The sequence below is a fragment of the Perognathus longimembris genome, chromosome 17 (genome assembly GCF_023159225.1).
Source record: "Perognathus longimembris pacificus isolate PPM17 chromosome 17, ASM2315922v1, whole genome shotgun sequence".
Taxonomy (NCBI): domain Eukaryota; kingdom Metazoa; phylum Chordata; class Mammalia; order Rodentia; family Heteromyidae; genus Perognathus; species Perognathus longimembris.
The window spans coordinates 9,159,224-9,179,268 of NC_063177.1; the positions used below are offsets into that span (position 1 = coordinate 9,159,224).

Consider the following 20,045-nt stretch of genomic DNA (forward strand, 5'->3'; position numbering starts at 1 on the left):
GGATATCAGCCTAGCCGAGTGATCATCCCTGTAATACTAGCTACTGAGGAAGCTGAGATCTGAGGACCATGGTTCAAAGCCAGCCCAGGCAGGAAAGTCTATGAGCCTCTTACCTCCAGTTAACCACCAGAAAGCCAGAAATGCTGTGGCTCAAAGTCACAGAGCGCTAACCTTGAGCAAAAGAGCTCAGGGACAGCGCCCAGGTCCTGAGTTGAAGACCCACAAGTGACTAAATAAATAAAGAAACAAACCAAGTAACTAAAAAAGAATAGCAGCCTCTCAGGTTACTTATTATGGAATGGAATACAATCTAAATTTGTTGAAGGAAGGAAGGAAAGATGGAGGTCATCTCCAGAGAGAAGTGAATGCTGTGCCAACAGCTTCAGTGACGTTGTCTGTTGTCAGTGACGCTGGGTGACCCCATCTCCATGCCTGACTTCTCTGAGAAGCATGGCTCACTTGCACTCTGACCTAGATGGTTTCCTTCCCCGGTCCCAGTCTGAATCCAAAGCCAATATTTTCCCTGGCGATCGGCACCAGCAACCACAGACACATCTCACCCAAAGCCCATGTCCTTTCTTATAGGGCGGACTGCTACCCACCGCGGGTGCTTTCGACTGCCGGAGAACAGCACCAACGCCTTCTCCGCCACGCTGATCCATGCCAATGTGACGGTGGAGACATGCTCAGAGTTTTGCTCCCAGAAAGTAAGAGCCAGTATGGTTTTACAGCCCTTTGATCATGTGGGGTACATGGTGGCTCCAGGGGCTGGGCAGCCAGGCTGTGCTTCCCTCTCCTAAGTGCAAGCTGAAGAACAAGGCGTGGACATCAAACACCTGACGTCCTGGAGGGCAGGGCCAGCTCACAGCCAACACTCGCAGTTGGAGGCTGGTGGGGGAATTGTCAGTGAAGGTCATGAAGCTGAAAGGAATTTGCTTCTCTGGATGTGAGCTCTTGGCTGCAGTATCAAATGGTAAATTGACTTTGTGCAGACACAAGGAGCTGTTGGCTTAGGGCATGGGAATTACTGATGGATTTTTCCACTGTGACTGTGTTAGGCTTGAACCTAACTCAGTGGCCACGGTCACACCTGCTTCTTTGGTCCAGCGTGGAGTGAAGAGGGAGCTGTGACCGCAAGGGCTGGGCTGCACACTGAGGCCACTGTCCCCGCCCCATGCTTACTCTGGGAAAGCAGCTGGTCAAGGGCAGGTGGGACTTGCACATAAGCATGGCCGGAAGTGCGTGAGGCCAGCTGCTGAGACCCAGAGACCAGGTCTGGAGAGCACTCAAGCCTGTGCTGGGGTCCAGAAGTCTCTAGATTGGGGCAATTGCTGTGACTGCACATGTGGGCCTAGATGGCTTTGGGCTGGGGACCTCAGCAGCTGGGCTGTTCTGATGTTCGTAGCTTTGATGGGCTGTGGTACCTGATACATAGAGGCTAAGGGAGAAGGAGGGCCTGGCCTGTGATGATGCCAGGATTCCATGCAAGGCGTATCCAAAGCACCCTGTGGTAACTCATTTAATCCTCCCAGCACCCCAATGGAATAGGCGCTATGGTTATCTATCTTTGGCAAGTGAGGACACTGAGGCAGAGAACACAAGCATTCAGTACCAGTGGGGCCTGGACTTGACCTTAGCTGGCTGCCCACCCTTTTGATGGTTTGGAGGATGCAGGGTGGGTCTCATGGAGGTTGACATGATGGAGTGATGAAATGGGCCCCCTCCCTGCTTATACACACCTTCACTGGGAGCTGCTGTCTTCTCTCAGATCCTTGGCTCTCTGGAGAGTCCCTCCCGTCCCCCGCTGTGGAGGGAGCACAAAGCCATGTACAGGCACCTTCCTCCGGCTGGAGGTCATCCTTTACAGTGTCTCTGTTGTGTCACCAGCACTTCTGCTGATTGCCAGGCATGTGTTGGGCATCAGGCTTCTCTGAACACAGAGCAGCCAGCCCAGCAGGCTGCCAACATCCAGCTTAGGGACCTGTTGCTCTCCCATCCTCCAGGGAGCAGAGCTCTCAGGGAAAGAAATGAGAGGGGCAGTAGAACCATCTGGAAACAGCTTGGCTGACACCCTGGCTTCTGCCTGCTGGGGAAGAGACCCCCCCCCCCCGGTCAGGGCACCCACCCCTGCAGTTCCTAGCCATGCAGAGAGACCACACCACTGAAGCGCCGGAGTCAACAGAATGCAGACCTCCCTGGCATGGCACTCAGAGCCTGTAGAGGGCTCTGCAGGGCTGGGCTCTTCCCAGTGGGCTAACTATGGTTGGGGCAGTGACGGGGAGATGAAAAGAAAAGGGGCAACGGGAGCAGGCCATCCTCCTGGCTGTTGGTCCTGAGTGCTTTTGATGAGTGCTGAGCGGGTTATACATTCATACATTGATTTCTTTTCTTTGTTTTGTTTTGGTGCCAGTCCCAGGGCTTGAACTCAGGGCCTGGGCACTGTCCCTGAGTTTTTGTGCTCAAGGCTAGCACCCTACCACTTGAGCCACTGCTTCACTTCCAGCTTTTTTGGTGTTTAATTGGAGATAAGAGTCTTGCCCACATTCCTGTCTGGGCTGGCTTTGAACATTGTTCCTCAGATTTCAGCCTCCTGGGTAGTAGGACTCCAGGCGTGAGCCACTGCCTTCCTGTGACTACCCTGAGAGATGGAATATTCAGTCCCTTGCATTCTCACCTCGCCATGTCAAACCTGAGGTGATGGAGGCTTTCCCCAATCCCTTTGTACACCTGTGGCCGCCCATCCATTCTGGAGACTTCCAGGTCTCGGTGGAAAGTGATCTTCTGGTCTTTTCTTTCCTCTTCCACAGATAGCCTGTGGTGCATTAGCCAACTCCCTGCTATTAGGCACATAGGTTGCTTCTGGTCATTTTGCTTTTTATAAACAACACTGCTGTATTTATCACTTTTTTTTTTTTAATGCTGGTATTGGGGCTTGAACTCAGCCTTGTGCTCTTGCTTGTTTGTTTTTTTCACTCAATATTGTCACTCTACTGTTTCAGCCACACCTCCACTTCCAGTTTTTCTTATGGTTAATTGGAAATTAGAGTCTCACAGACTTTTCTGCCTAGGCTGGCTTCAAACCATGATCTTCAGATATCAATCTCATGAGTAGCTCCAAGTAGAAGTATGAGCCATCAGAGCCTGGCTCATTAGTCATCTTTCAAGTGAGTGAACCTATAAGAAAAAAAAATTACCTTCCTAACAGATGTTGTGTATCTTTTATCATTTTGCACTATTGCCCTTGGCAAAAGCTGAACTAACTTCACCCCTGGTCCCTTCCAGCAATGTGTGGGAATGGAGAGCAGTCATCTTGCCGGCCAACCCTTGGAAAGGGGTTCAAGCAGCCTGGTAGGCAGCTACTTCGATATTGCAGCAGCATTTCCCCCTGGGCAGCCCTTCAGGGCCCAGAGATTTCTGCCTTGTGGTTACAAGACAAAAACTTCAAGACCTGAAACTCCTTGACTCCTATTTTCAGCCTTTCTTCATACCGACTGGCACAGATCCAGACTTGCAGCGAGTACGTGCCAAAAAGTACCCGCAGGCTCTCGATATCTTAAGCCACTTTATACCTCAGCACCTTATCCGGCTCCCCCTTGGGATTCATTTCAAGGATGAGTTGCCTGCTCTGCTCTGGCCTGGGCAGCTGGGAATTTTCCAGATTAGAAGCACACAGAAAGGGCGCACGGGGCTCCCAGAGCTTGACCCTTCACCCGGCCCCATCCGGATGGCCCAGGGGGTGGGAGGATGAGTTCTCTATTATTTAGAGCAGCAGGGTTTTGTAGCTGCAAGAAAAGTCACCATGTTCCAGCTTAGCGGCTGAAAGTGGGGCTTAGCAAGGCACATTTAGTGTGAGATTTAGCAAAGCACAATAGATAAGTCAAGCCATGTGCTGAGTTCCAGCAGAGCTTGGAGAACACTGAGACCAGACTCACCACTAAGGTGGAGGTCATGGCTGTGCAGCGGCAGAGACAGAAACACAGGTGACAGATGCTTGGTAGAGGAAGGCAGTGCTGAAGAGGTGAGGAGCTGGAGGCATGACTCAATTGGTAGAGCACTAGCCAATGAGCAAAAGCAGCAGGTAATGAGTTCAAGTTCTGGCCTCAGATCTTACAAAGAAGAAACAAATTAGGATGCTGGCGGGGTCTCAGAGGAAAGCAGACTATGACTTTGGGCACGGGATGGAGCCTGTGGGGCCATGTTGGCAGGTGGGCGAGGGAGGTGAGGAGTGCACTGGGAGAGGGGGGCAGGATGGAGATGATGGGCTGGGATACCTGCCTTAAAGTTCAGAGCCATTCAGTTTCCTCCTCCTCCCACACATGGTGGGAAGAGGGAGCTGGTGGTGGTGTGGTAGAGCAGAGGGGTAGAGGGGTCTTTCTGACCTGGTACTGCACAACAAGGCAGGAAGAGGAGTGGAGCTGATAAATGAGGGGGGCCATCTGGGAGATGCTACGGGAGCAGGGGACAGCAGTGACAGTGGTGTGCCTGTGTCAGGTGTGAGGAAGAGGAACTTTGGGTGGATCTTTCTTGGGGACAGTGTTCCTCAGGGTTGCCATGGAAGTGAACCTAAGAGCTGGCTCTGGAGTGAGCAATTCCAGAGGGGAAGAACAGAGCCTGGATGTCATATAGCCAGTGAAAACACCACCCACCCAGCAGAGTGAGCCCGTAGGCCCCTGGCTGGCCGGCCCTGGTCCTCATGGGTTCTCAGCCCTGAAGATTCCTGATGGGAGTCCGGCTTTGGCCCCAAGCAGAGCCCCAGCTTGGGAATTGTCTGTACTTTCATATGAAGAATCGTTTGCTATAGCCGCTCTCTGCAGCATCAGGTACTTAGCCATGTCCCTACCCTCTACCCATGAGATGCCAGTGAATGAGTCACTGGTAACAGCAACTCCAGACCATGGCCAAAGTCCCTGTAAGGCAAAGTAACCATCTGGTTGTGGCCCCCGAACCAGGTGCTGCCTCCGGCTACCAGCATTGAGTCTGGAGATGGAGCATCAGCTGGAGCCGGCCCGCTCTTGCCTGCAGGAAGTGCCTTTTTCCTTTCTCTCCAGAATGCTGAGTAAGTCAGGGGCTCCAGTTGACACATGACTGCTCCAGAGCAGCCCTGCCCCGCTACATTTGGCCAGAAATCAATCTGGCAGGCCCTCTCATGGGGGAATGGCTACACGATGCCAGAGCCACTCAGTGGACTGTCACACAGCCATTGAAAATGTTCCCGAAGTCCTTGATGGGGTACTGCTCACAGCAGAGAAGGTAGGCTCACAGTGAGCAGCCAGTGGGAGGCAGGGGGCTTGGAACTAAGAAAAAGGGGATCCCTCCCTGCAGCACCCCTCCTTTGAGTCTACCCCTGAGGTTTATTTGTGGCCTCAGACATAAATCTCTGCTGCTTCTTAGTAGTTACTAAAACTGGATTTGGAGAGCTTCAGAACTATAGTTGAGCAAAAGAATAAATAAAAAAGCATTTTGGGGAAGATACCAGCTTCTTAATGACCCAATTCTCTGCCAGTGTAATGTGGTTTTAAAGCCCCATAAAATGATCCTGTGTAATTGCTGGTGATCATATCAGAGGCAGCAGGAAGCCAGCTCCATGACTTCGCCTTCGGGCTCCCATAGCCCCGTCCCTTAGATGCAAGGTGCACTGAGCCGAGGGGAGGAGATGTTTGCATTGCTACCAGATTTGGATCTGGAGCATTAATTTTGGAGTCTGCTATTGGTGTGCAGGTGGACCATTTGGGGAAGCCAGTGTTCTGTGATGTAGTTGAGAAGTAAGATCTACACCATGGGCACACAGGCTAAAGATGTGACCGACACCAGCCATGAAGCCTGGGGAGCAGAGCTGTGCCCTCCTGGCAGCTGCTGGTGGCTCTGCTGAGAAAGGAGCCAGCGGGCAGTGACAAAGCAGATATTGTGGTATGGTGTTTTCTTCCCCTCTGCTGGGTGTCTGAGTTGTGCATACAGAAGAATAAGCACCTGGATGCTTCAATCACTGATATTTCTCCTAAGGTGAACTGGAAAGGTATCCCCCTACTGAGCAGCTGGGAGTCTGGGTCAGGTGAAGTTCAGTGTGTGGGCTCCAGGCTGCACCTTGGGGGCCCCATGTCTTCCTTCTCTACGCAAAGCCCCCACTCTCCAACCCCCTTGGGTCATGGCACTGGTGGCTCTCATATATACTATGTCAATGCTGAGCTGCCAGTCCTAAAGAGATGAGAGAGGGCCTGAGTTCCAGGGTCCCCCACAGATGTGGAAGGCTTGGCACTACAGGGACCTGAAGCCCAGCCAGGCCCAGAGGCTTGTCCAGAGGCTTGTCCATGTGTGGGATTCAAAGCTGGCAACAAGGCTTAGTTATTTCCACATCCCCGTGGCTGCTTCTCTAAGCCCCACAGACCCTTCTATTTAATTAACTTACTTATTTTTGTCAGTTGTGGGGCTTGAACTCAGGGCCTAGGCACTCTCTCTTTCACTCAAGGCTAGCACTCTACCACTTGAGCCACAGCGCCACTTCCGGTGTTCTGGTGGTTAATTGGAGATAAGAGTCTCACAGACTTTCCTGCTTGGCTGGCTTCAAACAGTGATCCTCATATCTCAGCCTCCTGAGTAGCTAGGATGACAGGCATGAGCCACTGGCACCCAGACCCTTTCATAGATTGAGTTTATGGGAGAATATTTCTTCAACTTGATACTGACCTGATAACAGAGACACCCCTTCCCTGTCCCTGCTGCCGCTACTGTGGCTATCATTTATTTTTGTCCTGGAGTGTCATGATGTGACCTGAGGTAAAGGATTCAGCCCTGAACCCTGGACAGACCCTGATCTCCACGCACCCCAGGCTTGTGTCTTTTCTAAGGCACGGTCTGTGGGAGGAGTTTACTCCCCCAGAATCACTGCCTTGGAGTGAAGAGTTTGCCTTTTGCCAAGCTGTGTACAGTAGGTGGCTGGAAGGCGGCACAGTGTTTCTCATAGGACATCCACAGAGAGCTTTCCATGCAGGATTTTAACAACATGCATCTGGGCCAGGCACCAGTGGCTCACACCTGTAATCCTAGCTACTCAGGAGGTGGAAATCTGAGGATTGCAGTTCAAAGCCAGCCCGGGCAGGAAAGTCCATGAGACTCTTATCTCCAGTTAACCAACAGAAAACAAAGTAGAGCTGTGGCTCAAAGTGGTAGAGTGGTAGCCTTGAGCAAAAGAGCTCAGTGACAGTGCCCAGGCCCTGAGTTCAAGCCTCATGAGTGACAAAACAAAAGTGTCTGGGTTTTGAAGGGTTACAAAGGTGACATGTCTATTTTAGGAAATTTGGAAGTGTAAAAGTAAACATAAAACCCATGATTTTATATCATCAGAAAAAAAGAAGTTAGTTTATATCATATTACATCCATTAGTCTCTTACTTGTGAATTGGTTTTTATAAACATTGAACTTTTTCTTCTTATATCCACTCCATTTTCTTTCGCCATGTTGTACCTTCTGTGGCTTTGTCACTCTGTCCTCTCCTGAGGGTCACACAGGCAATTTCCTGGGTATTTTTTCTTCTTCTTTTTTCTATTTCTGGTAGTACTGACTGGGGCTTGAATTCAGGCTTCACCCTGGCTAGGTTGCTGCTCCACCACTTGAACCATACCTCCACTCCTGTTTTTCTGGCTATTTGGGGGATAAGGTCTCGTTTCACTCCTGAGCAACTACCTGAGCTATTAAGTACCCACTTTAGTCCAAAGGACCCAGCTGTTGCTATTTAGACAGTGCCTCAAGGACATTTCTGTTGTTTTTTTTGTTGTTGTTTTTGTTTTGTTTTGTTTTGTTTTGTTTTTGGCCAGTCCTGGGCCATGAACTCAGGGCCTGAGCACTGTCCCTGGCTTCTTTTTGCTTAAGGCTAGCACTCTGCCACTTGAGCCACAGCGCCACTTCTGGCCATTTTCTGTATATGTGGTGCTGGGGAATTGAACCCAGGGCCTCATGTATAAGAGGCAAGCACTCTTGCCACTAGGCCATATCCCCAGCCCCCCCTCAAGGACATTTCTACCTGAGCTGGCCTGGTCCCATAATCCCCTCAACCTTAGCCTCCTAATAGCTTGGATAAGAGAGGGGACTCTGTCTTGCTATGGGGTTGAGATGGGGTCTCATGAACATCTTTGAAGACAAACGCTACGTTCATTGATGCTTCCGTGGGCTGTGTGAGCAGGTGTGGAATTGTGAGGGAAAGGGCTATGTGCACTAGGACTTCCCTCTGACTGGGGGGGGGGGGGGGTCTCTGCCCTCGTTTTTCTCAGGTTGATTGAAAGTAGGCTTGCAACCATGTTGACCTGAGTTCCTTTCCCTGCTTTGACACTTCCTGGTTTTGTGGTCCTGGGAAGATCACAGATCTGCTCCATGGGAGCCATGGGGAAATGCCTCAACAGATGGTGAAGGGCTCGCTGATTCAGTGCACGAGTGTCTCTTGAATATGACGATAAACAAGCATTCCTCTCCCCCTAGTGCAAGGTCATTGCAACATGGAGATGTGTGAGAAAGCATTTCAGAGGGAGCCCGCAGCCGCTCCTACCTCTGATGCCTGGTGCTTTGATGTTTCTGAGTGGCATGGCTCCTGTCAGCTCTTTCTGGGTCTGGTAGGGTCTGGCTTGAGCAGACTGTGGGCCTGGCTCTGGGTCTTGTAGGCTGCTCTGCTGCTCATGTCTATCAAAGCCTTCCATGCAAGCGGGACCCCCGCCCGGCTCCAGAGACCCTCACCTTCGCCCCAAGCCCCTTCTCTTCTCCATAGGACTGGTAGTGCAGCATCTAATAAGAGTGGACCAGGGAGCCAGAAGCCAGTGGCTCACATCTGTCATCCTAGCTACTCAGGAGGCTGAGATCTGAGGATCACAGTTCAAAACCAGCTCAAGCAAGAAAGTCCTTGAGACAATTATCTCCAGAAAACTGGAAGTGGAGCTATGGCTTGGAGTGCTAGCCTTGAGCAAAAGAACCCATCCCAGGCCCCAAGTTCAAGCCCCATGACCGACAAAAAAAAAAAAAAAAAAAAAAAAAGTGGCTCAGAGGCCCAGGCACCATGAGCTGAAACCACAAAAGGGACGGAAGTGCCAGCTTTGCACAGGGCATGGGGGAGGGGGAAGAATAGCCCCAGGTTGGGGTCCAGAAGGCTGGCTTCTATGCCCATTGATCCGCCAGGCAAGAGACAGGGGCCTGTTGTTTTCCTGCCACCGAGCCTCAGTTTCCTCTCCTGTGATCTCTGAAACCCCTAAAACTGCGTGCATATCTGGAGATCTAGCAATAATGGTTGAAGAAAGACGGACAACCTGTGTTCACTCCATGCTGTGTTTCATGGTCCTGGAGCCTTGAGCTTTGTGGGCGGCCCCCACCCTCCCTAGGCAGAGAGAGCCCTGCCGTGGCTGCTCCCCATGCCAGCCCCACCCCCAGACACCCCAGCACAGGCTGAGGGTGTCAGCTGTGCAGGATCAGCTCAGGATGTCAGCTGACCCAGCTGGACCCGCGTCCTCACCCTGCCTTACCTCCTTCCCCACCCTGCTTCTCGCAGCTCTTCCTTTTTCCCTCACTGAAGCGTGGAGTAGGAGGGGGAGCGGAGGGGGAGCTGGGAAGTTGGCAGAGAGATAAGATTCATCAATATTTAATTTTTATGGAAATCATGTCCTAGAAATCCCCGAGGGGCTGAAAATTGTTCTGTGTTTTCAGAACCCAGTGATGTTGCTGAAGCGGTTATGTTGTAAATAAAACCACATTACTGTCTGCGGCTCTCCCGGCGCTCGGCAAAGACCCGGAAACTTGACAGTTTAATCCACTCAGAGAAGCGAGAGGGCTCGAGTCATGGGTGGGGGAGGCCTGCCCGCCTCCCTGGGACCTGAGACCATCCACATGAGCGGGACTGGCTGTGAGGACGGGGCCCAGCCGGAGTCTCCCAGTCAGGCTGTACCCCTGATGTGTACCGGCTGGCATCTCCCAGGCAAGCTGTCCCCCCGATGTGGACTGGCTGGCGTCTCCCGGGCAGGCTGCCCCCCCGATGTGGACTGGCTGGCGTCTCCCAGTCAGGCTGTCCGCCCCCCATGTGGACTGGCTGGTGTCTCCCAAGCAGGCTTTCTGCCCTGGTAAGGGCTGTTCCCCCGATGTGGACTGGTGATGTCTCCCGGGCAGGCTGTCCACCCCCCCCCCAATGTGGACTGGCTGGCGCCTCCCAGGCAGGCTGTCCCCCCCATGTGGACTATCTGGCATCTCCTGGGCAGGCTGTTTGCCCTGGGAAGGGCTGCCCCCAACCCTCGCCGATGTGGACCGGCTCTCTAGCTCTGATAGTACAGGCTTCCCCGAGCTCATGCCCACAGATACTTTTGACCCACAGTCAGCAGTGAGGTCTGCGCAGCCAACAGCGTTTGAGGGTTCAGGGTCTGGAAGGGTCCATTCACTCACTTGTGCCCCCATCCATCATTTGTTGAACAGATGCACTTCAATTCTTGTGGACCCAGGCAGGCGGCAGACCGAGATCTTATAGAGTGGGGTTACATGGTGGTTAAGAGAAAATGCAGAGGAAGTACAGGTGGCCGCCTGTGCCATAGGGAAATGTGTGTCCACCAAGAGAATAAGTGCAAGACTACCTAAAGCCCCCTTATGTACCAGGGCTCAAAACTAGAAACAGATGTCCAACAGCATGGCCAGGCCCCATGTGGAATACTATGTGGCAGTGAAAAGGAATGCTCACATGATATAGGAAATAACGTGGAGGTTTAAAGCACATTTTTTTCTGAAAGAAAGAAGCCAAGTATGCAAAATGCCACGGGATTCTCTTTATGTGAGAGTCTAGAATATAAATTATGACAGTGGGTTCTTTGGGTGAGGGAGGGATGCTGGCAAAGGGAGGGAGGAGCCTCGAGGGACCAGAAGTGCTTTGTGTCCTGACCCACATTCATTAACACCAACCGAGCTGTACATTAGGGGTCAGAGCATTGCATCCTGGGAGTGGTTACAGTTAGGGCTAATGAAGGTGGGAGGGGCACTGCCGCCTGATAAGGTCTGGACTGGGGAGGGGACTTCTCACCCAGAAGGTGACTTGAAGGAAATGAGGAAGAGAGAGCAGAAGGAACTCTTAAGTGCAAAGGCCCTGAGGCAGAAACCTGACTGGGCTGGTCAGGGACCAGCCAGAGTCATTGCCATAGATGGCTCAGGCTCTGTTAGATCTTGTGTCATGGAGTAGCTGGCTTCCAGGTTCTGGAGGCTGAAGCTCTACAGGAGCTTGGGGTTGGTGGGCTGGTTACTTGGGTTGGGCTCCCCCGTGTCCCTAGTTCTATGCCGTGTGTGTCCTCCCTCCCCTTCCGAGAGGACTCTGGTCATCCTGGATAAGATCCTCCTTTGTAGATTTCCTTTCATTCACTTTGTAAAGACTGTGGTCGAAACAGCCCTCACTCTGAGCTCTGGGGTTAGGGCATAAACCTGTGAGCTTGGTGGACATCACAGTCATTGCCAACAGGAGTATGTGCAGCTTGCCCATGCTGCTCCCACCTGCTGAGTGGGGTGCTGCGCGGGGTGCTGAGCTGCTGCCCTTGCTGCAGGATAAAGCTGGGGTTTGGAGCGCGGGGACACAGCTTCTCCAGGCTGAATGAAGCTGTCGCGTTCCCAGGATCAGATTGCTCTCCGCCAGCTCACAGCAGCAGGAAAACTCGCTTCCGGCAAAGCCAGCTGGGTTCCGATTGAGATCAGACCACAGATCTGGCTTTGTGTTAGGAAATAGCCCAAGTTCCTCAAAAACCCAAACCTAGATCTTCCCTACGACCTGGCCATACAGTACTCCTGGGCATCTACCCTGAGCATCACCAGCTCAAGTACGACAAGGATGACAGCACATCCACGTTCACAGCTGCACAATCCACAGTAGCCAAGATAGGAAACAATCCCGGTGCCCCACAAGATCCAAAACGTGGTGCCACACATAATGGAGTTTTACACGGACATTAGAAAGAATAGTTTTATGTCATTGGCAGGGAAATGGATGGATCTAGAGCAAATGGTGTTACGTGAAGCCAAGATCAGAGAGACAAATAGTGCATGTTCTGTCTGATATGTAGAAATTAGATCTAAAATACTAGATATTCACTTCACACACAGTGAGAGCAAAAGAGGATACTCAGGAGAGAAATGCAAAGGCGCAATGCCTAAGTGCCTCTTTGTATTTATACAAAATAACATATATATCGAAACAAACTCCAAGACATGGAAACATGGTCTTTCTCTTTTATTTTAATATTTTGATGATTCTGTTTTCTTTTCCTTATATATGGTGTCTTCAGAAGGATTTGGGGGAGGGTATGGAGCTCGAGAGAAAAAGTGAAAAGTGCAGCAGTGGAGTGCACTGGACATTGGAGGAGACGAGAGGAAGGGACTGGGAAAGAGTGAGGGAATGGAAGACACTGTACACAAGAAAATGTACTCGTTACCTGATGTGTGTCATTGTGATCCCCCTGCATGTCACCTCTGTTAAAACAATGAAGGAAATAGTAGGTTTTAGAAAAAGAAAAGAAATGGCCTAGGGACTGGCTGGACATGGCAATGGGCTCTCCTGCCCCCAGGCCTCTCCGCACACCTGAGCAGCAGCCTTTATCTGAAGAGGGATGGGGAAATTCAGACCAGTTCCCAGGAGGGCTGCTGGGTTCGAGGAGAGGAGCACATGGGGTACTGGGGGAGGGGGAGGGGCATCATCCATCAGCACCCCTCGCCCCAGGCCCTGCGTCCCTCTCCATGCTGGGATACTTCTCATCTTACAAGAGCACCAAGAGTCTCAGCCGTCCCTAGCCACGCACAGAAAACACTATTGATTTTCTTTATTTATTTATAAGATTTCTTGCTGTGGGCAAAAAATATGAAAAGGTTTGTGCAGCGTTTTCCCTTGCACTGAGTGCTCTCCTCCGCCCACTATCCCCCTTCCCCTTGGACCATGCTGAACTCTGGAGGCTGGCAGAGGGCTGGTAAGGGGCTGGCAGGAGGCAGGGGGCAAGGGGCTGGCAGGAGGCAGGAGGCTGGGGGCTGGCAGGAAGCTGGCATGGGGCCTCTCGGGCCCAGGACACCCAGGTAGGACAGAGATGAAAGGGGGCTTGGAAAATCTCCTGCCTGGTGTGGAGTGAGTGCTCAGAACTCTGTGTGGGGGACATGGCCAGGTACACTTGAAGTGTACCTAGCCAAGTGTACCTTGAAGTGAACTCTAGCCAACATCCAACCGAGTAAGGAGACGGAGAATGGCCAGCTTCTCTGCAGAGCACTTCCTGTGTGCTAGCCCAGGGCTGGGTGCTTTGTCCTCATGTCATCCAGCTATCACCATAAACATTCTGGCACGACTGTGATCCTCTGTCCTCTAGGATGCCTGTTCGCCTCACTCTGTCAGGAAGCTGCAGCCGAAGGCAGCAGAGCCCCTGAGCCCCTGGGTGGGAACCAGGCCTGTGCTTTCCCACCCCTTCCGTCTTTGGGAAGGTGACATGGCCATCTGTCTCCACCAGAAGTGCCACTTCCAGACCAAGGGGCAGCTTTGGTCTCTTTCTAGGGAGGCTGGGCCCAGGACTCAATCCCAGGCTCCGTTTCAGCTCCCTGCACTCAGCCACCATCTACCATAGCAACATTTAACTCCAAGGGGCAGAATCCTGGCTGTGCTTGGCTGAGCCAGGTCACCCTGGGTGTGGAAGGACTGTGGTCACCTATGTTGGCCACGTGGCAGGGAGTCAGTCCCTGCAACATGTTCAGCCCCGTACCTGTACGCTTCCCTCACCTGAGCCTCTCTGCTTCCTTCCCTGCAGGAGTTCCCCCTGGCCGTGCTCCGGGCCTGGGAGTGCTACTGTGCCTACCCCACCGCCCAGTTCAGCCTGCGGGACGCAGTGGACAGCTCCCTGTGCGGCCAGGCCTCCAAGGCTCAGAGGCTGGAGGGCTACTGTGATGTCTACCAGACGCCTGTGCAAGGTGGGCTCTGTGGGCTCAGGCTGGGACACCAGCATAGGGTTGAGAATGGCTTCCAGGCCTAGAGATGCTGGGCACATCATCCGAGTACATAGCCTGGGGTGGAGAGGTGCAGAGGGGATTGCCCAGGGTCCTGAGCAGCTACGGCAGGTTGCTGGAGCAAACAGGAGGGGGCCAGGCTGGGGCTGGAGAATCTGAGTCCAGCCAGGTGCAGGTGGCTCCTGCCTGTAATCCTTGCTACTCAGAAGGCTAAGCTCTGAGGATCGAGGTTCAAAGCCAGCCCAGGCAAAAAAAAAGAAAGTCCATGAGACTCTTATCTCTAATGAGCCACCAGAAAATCAGAAGTGGATCAATAGCTCAATGGTAGAGTGCTAGCCTGGAGCAAAAGAGCTCAGGGACAGTGCCCAGACTCTTGAGTTCAAACCCCAGTACCAAAAACAACAACAAAAAGAATCTGAGTCTCTGTGGGGATGATGGTGTGAATAGGTGAGTAGAGAGGCAGTAATGACAGGCACTGGGCAGCCCAGGACCAAGGCCTCGGGGCCTCGGGCTTTGGTGTCCACTTTTGCATGAGTCTCAGGTCCACCCCCAGCTGACCTTAGAGTGTGTGAGGACAGGCAAGTAGGGAGGAGTGCTCCCGAGACAACCTGCCTCTGCTGATTTCCTGCGATGCTTTACCTTTTTATTCTTAGTTCCTTTCTTTAATTATTTTAGTTTATTTGTTTATTTAACAACACAAGAGATTAAACTCAGGACATTATACTTGCTAGGAAGGTGCTATTCCACTTGAGTCATGACCCCAGCCTTTTTGGTCTGCTCTAATTGTTTATGGAATATACTTTCAAACTCATTCCCTGACCAGTTGGACTGAGATTCCCCTCTTTATTAAGCTTCCCAAGAGGCAGGGACCAAAAGCATCACCATGCCCAGCTATTGGTTAGATAGAATTTCATGAACTTTGAACTGTGACCCTCTCAATCTCTGCCTCATGAGTGTCTGGGATTACAGGCATGCGCCCCCACTCCAGGCTCTCCTGTGCCTCCTGCAATAGCCCTGGGAAGAAAGATCAGGCATAGAGCACATACCTGCAATCTGCTCAGCCTTGCCTCATGACACAGCCCAGCCCAGCCACCCCTCCACACATCCCCTAGCAGAATCTGCAGTTCCCTCACCATTGTAGCAGTCATGATTTGTCTGTTACAGTTGTGTTAGCAGAGTGAGTGCAGGTCCTCCGTGTGCCTGACCCCACCCACTCTCCGGGGGGACAGATGTGACCTCCTGTCATGGGACTTCTCTGGACAGCCACCAACCTGTACAGCTGGGATGTAGGCAGCAGATCCCTGTGCCTGGGGAAAGCAGCCCTGCAGCGGGCCCCTGATTGCAGAGGGCCTGTAACTGGGAGGTGCCTTCTGGGCTTTCAGACACCCGGTGCACGGACAGGAGGTTCCTGCCCCACAAATCCCAGGGGTTTGTGGCCTTGTCCAGCTTCCCAGGCGCTGGGAACACGTGGGCCAGGCACCTCATTGAGCACGCCACCGGCTTCTACACCGGGAGCTACTACTTCGACGGAACCCTCTACAACAAAGGTGAGTGTCAGCCTCCTGCTTCTGCTTCCCCAGTAAGCTGGTCCCCAGGGGCCAGGCTGTCCCCTCCACTGAGCCCCTCCTCCAGGCACCAGTGTGCTTGGTGAGAATGACCTAGAAAGCTCTAGAACAGCTTCCCAAGCCACCCCCCTGGAGTCTGCCTCAGCTCGGCTACTGTGGGCCTGACAATGTGTATTCCTGCCACGCCTGCAGGCAGCAAGACTGGCTCCAGCACCAGGGCTGCTTGCCAAGTGGCCTTTCACGAAGGAGATAGAGCCTGTTCCAGTGCAAGCCAACGGCTCACCATGTGCACTCCCCTTTCACAAACATTTCTTGAATTTTCTTTAATTTTCAGAACCCTTAATCATTAGGAGCGAATCTCATTTAATCTACTCATTCCTTATTTTATTTTTTTAAGACAAGGACTAACTCATCAAAATGCAATTTTCTTTAAATAGATCCCGAAATCTTCAAGAGTTTTATGATTTCTAATCTTTCCCTTGTAGAAATAAGAGGCTTCATTATGCCGAGTAAATTAACTTAAATATCTCGAGCTTGTGTGCTGTTTAAGAATGAAGACCTCAGACGAGTCAAGTGGCATCTAAATTTGGCAAGATTTATTTGTCTGTTGTCAAGTGTTACAGCGCTTTCTCGGGATTTCTCAACCAGAGTTTGGTTTAGGAAAAGATGCTACTACCAGAAACATTCTAGAGAAACAGAAACTTCCCGACCTTGGGTTCTGTCTCACAAGGGTCTGGGTCTGGTTGAGAAAAGCCATGGTGGCCCCTGGTCATCTAGACAGGGAGTCCTGAGGATGACAGATGCCGGCATGAAGGGAGGTCGACTACATGCATGGCCCACTTTCTGTGGCTCAAGCTATCCACCTGGTCCATCTAGAAGGCCTCTGTCTTATTGACACAACTGGCTCCTTTGGTGTCTGTATGACAGAGGGGCCCAAAGACTGTAGCCAGCCTTTAGGGTCATGATGACTGCCTCAGGGATGCTTCAGAGATGGGCGGTTTTACAGTGGAAAGCAGTTTCTCAGCATGAGATTTGCAGGACTGGATGGCTGTAGCCAGTGGCCTAGAGCACTGTGGGGTGCTGACACACACACACACACACACACACACACACACACACACACACACACACACACACACACACACACATCAGCTCCAGGGACAAAGCAACAGCCTGCTGTGGTTAGTGAGTGAGCTGTGCAGCATGGCTGTCGGAGTTCTGTGAGACATCCCTCGCATCAGGGCCCATCAACATGCAATCACAGGTGTGCTCAGCCTGATGGTTGCCTCCTTCTTTTCATAGTGTTTCCTGGCTGTGTGACCAAATGAATCAAAGCAAGGGTCTTTGATGTGTGGCCCAGGAAGCAATGAACTGGGAACTTGCATCAAGTTTCACTGAGTAAACAGACTCCCAGGTTTGAGAGGCTGGCGTTTTCCTGGCATCAGGTCCCTGGTGCTCACTGTAGATTCAGATGCTGCACATGGGCACATGAGAGGATTCGTTGTTTCCAAACACCTAAGACAAGCGTGGGGACATGAATGGAGCTGGCTCTTGGCACCTGCTGGAATCAGCTTCATGAGGACATGGCCTGGAGGCAAGGCTTGGTGACATTTTCTGGGAAATTTTTCTGTGTAACACACACACACACACACGCACCCAACGTCTGCACTCTCGTTCTTGGTCACTCTGCCACTAGGCTATGAGCTTGGAGTAGGGGTCTGAGTCTTATCCTTCACTGCTGATTTAGAATTTGACACAGTGAGCTCACAGCAAGCTGGATTGAGTCCTATGTGGATAGATGGGGATGGGGTGGGAATGCTGGCCTTCTCACCAATTGTCATGAAGATTCTGAGTGTCCACTGCTGTGCCACGGGCCAAGGCAGGAGACCAGCTGCAGAGAGGCTGTCTCCACTTGTCGACAGCAGGCCCTGCCAGGCTTCCATGCCGTGGATGGAGCAAGACCCTGTGTTGGTGGCAGTGGAAGCTGCAGGTCCCACGAGGATGTGAAGAGGCACACAGGAGAGGCCTGTTTCCATTGTGTGATATAAAATCGAGGAATTTGCAGACTTGCTCTGAGCCTCAGTCTCCTCATCTGGCTGAGCACCCAGTGATGGTTACCTTGCAAGTTTATTTACAATCTGTGTGAAATTATCTCTGTAAGAAACTCACAATACATGGATGCGTCTCCACTCTGGCCAGGCCTTTTGCCTCCCAGCTCCCGAGCGCTGTGGGAGGAGACATTCAGGGTCTCTTGCAGGCCTCCAGTCCTCACACCTAGCACTGTGGGAAGAGACATGGACTCTGATCCTCACACTGCTTGGCACACAGACACCAGCTTTGCCTCTGGGTGCAGGTCAGCACCAGAGCCCTGATGCTGCTCGGGCAGTGGGGGTGTCCATGTGGGAGCCGGGTGCCTTGGTCCACAGGATCCCTCCTTTCTCCCGGGCAGGGTTCAAAGGTGAGAAAGATCACTGGCGGAGCCGCCGCACGATCTGCGTGAAAACCCATGAGAGTGGCCGGAGGGAGATAGAGATGTTCGACTCAGCCATCCTGCTGATCCGGAACCCCTACAGGTCTCTGGTGGCCGAATTCAACAGGAAGTGTGCCGGCCACCTGGGCTATGCACCTGACCACAACTGGAAGAGCAAAGGTAAGGGGGAGGGGGGACATCCCAGCAGGCACTCAAAAGCTGCGTCAGAAGGCTTGATGCATCATCACAGCCTCACAGACTTTCCTGCCCAGGCTGGCTTTGAACCTCCATCCTCACATCTCAGCCTTCTAAGGAGCTAGGATTCCAGACATGAGCCATGGTACCCAGCAGAACATCAGCCTGCACCCTCCCTGCTGTGGGACCAGAGTCCCCCTCTATAAAATGATGCCAGTACCCACATCTCAAGGGGCCTCTGGATCCATGAGATAAGGGCTGTGCCTATTCTGTGCCCCAAACACCAGTCCCCTCCCTCGCTGCCTCGCTGACTCCTCAGCGTGTCCTGTGGGAACTCTCATCCACTCTGCTTTCCAGATGAGCCCGCAGAACATGGGTGGGTGGCAGGGCTAGGACTCAAACCCTCTTAGGTACCTCAGGCTGCCATGGCAAAATACCAGGCAGGGTAGCTGAAGCAATGGGCGTTTGTTCCTCACAGTTCAAGCTGGAAGCCCAACGTCTAAATCTTACCTTCTCACTCATGTCTGGCCAAGGCTTTTCTCCGATCTTACAGACAGCTGCCTCTCACTGTGTCCCCTTGTGACAGAGAAATCAAGGCTCTCTAGTGTTTTCTCTTACAAGGACACTAAGCCCATCACAAGGGCCCCACCCTCACGACCTCATCTAACCCCAGTTACCTATCCAAGGCATATCTCACAATAGCACTGCACTGGGGACTATTGCTTCTCTATGCTGATCTCCATCAGGCTGCAGACATTCAGACCACAGCATCCACATTTTCTTATTCTGGATCTTGTTCACCACAACAGCCTTCAGCATGGAGTCCATCTGTGGATTCACAGGGCTTGGGGTCCTACTGTGTGCTCGGGTGGATGGTCCTAGAGTCCCTACACCTGAGGCATTGCAGTCTAATCCTTGGGAAATGGATAACGGAGGTTCAGGTCAGGTGGTAAGTGATGTCAGTTAAGTTGGAAGTGAAAGGTGGTGTCGAGGTGCTGCAAGGTGTCTCCTTGCAACAGGTGGGGCCGACTGGTATCCTGGGCTGGCTTCCAGTCCTCCACCTTCTCCCTCACTTTCCACCTGGGCCAGTCCCCCACAATTGGCTGTTAAGGGCATTGGCAAGAGATCAGCCCTTGCAGTCAGGCAGATTGAGCCCGGATCCCTCCTGTTCTTATTTTAGGGTCATTGTCATGTTGAGAGCAGTCAAGCTATGGGACTTGAGATGTGTCGGTAACCCAGTTATGGAAACTTTCTGTGTATCCAAGTCCTGAGGCTTGAACTTGAAGCTGTGCACTCTTGCTTGGCTTTTTTACTCAAGGCTGGCATTCCACCACTTGAGCCACAGCTCCACTTCTGGCTTTTTGCTGGTGAATTGTAACGTAAGAGTCTCATGCACTTTTCTGCCCTGGCTGGGTTTGATCCTTGATCTTCAGATCTCAGCCTCCTGAGTAGCTAAGATTACAAGTGTGAGCCACTGGTGCCTGGCAATTATACAAGCTCTTGAGATAGAGTCTTGCTGGGTAGCCTAAGCTGACCTGGAATTCTCAATCCCCCTGTCTCCATCGCCAAAGTACTCTCATGCATGCCCACACTTGACTAGAGAGTCTTTCAATCAGGGGTAATTCTTGACATTTGTACTCTACCCTCCATATATGTACATATATATATATATATTTTTTTTTTTAATGCAGTGGCAAAGACACCCTGTGGAGTGGATCACAGGCTACAGCTTGAAGCTGTCTGGTCTTCCATTTTATTGTTACCAACCCCCCACCAAGGTGACAGATGCACACTGACAGTCATACTTGCAAGGGACCTGTGCCATCGGGCAGTACATTTGCTTGCCTTGTTCC

At 52.1% G+C, this 20,045-nt stretch overlaps 1 protein-coding gene across 4 annotated transcripts in view; it reads left to right on the forward strand.

Annotated features, from left to right (window-relative positions):
- The window catches only part of Wscd1 (WSC domain containing 1), a 50,201-nt gene that overhangs the window by 27,803 nt on the left and 2,353 nt on the right, over positions 1–20,045 (forward strand). For all 4 annotated transcript variants that reach the window (XM_048366181.1, XM_048366182.1, XM_048366180.1 and 1 more), the window contains 4 exons: positions 586–707; positions 13,767–13,926; positions 15,345–15,509; positions 17,977–18,177. In XM_048366181.1, coding sequence (XP_048222138.1) covers positions 586–707; positions 13,767–13,926; positions 15,345–15,509; positions 17,977–18,177 — 648 coding nt within the window. The remainder of the gene's footprint in view (positions 1–585; positions 708–13,766; positions 13,927–15,344; positions 15,510–17,976; positions 18,178–20,045) is intronic.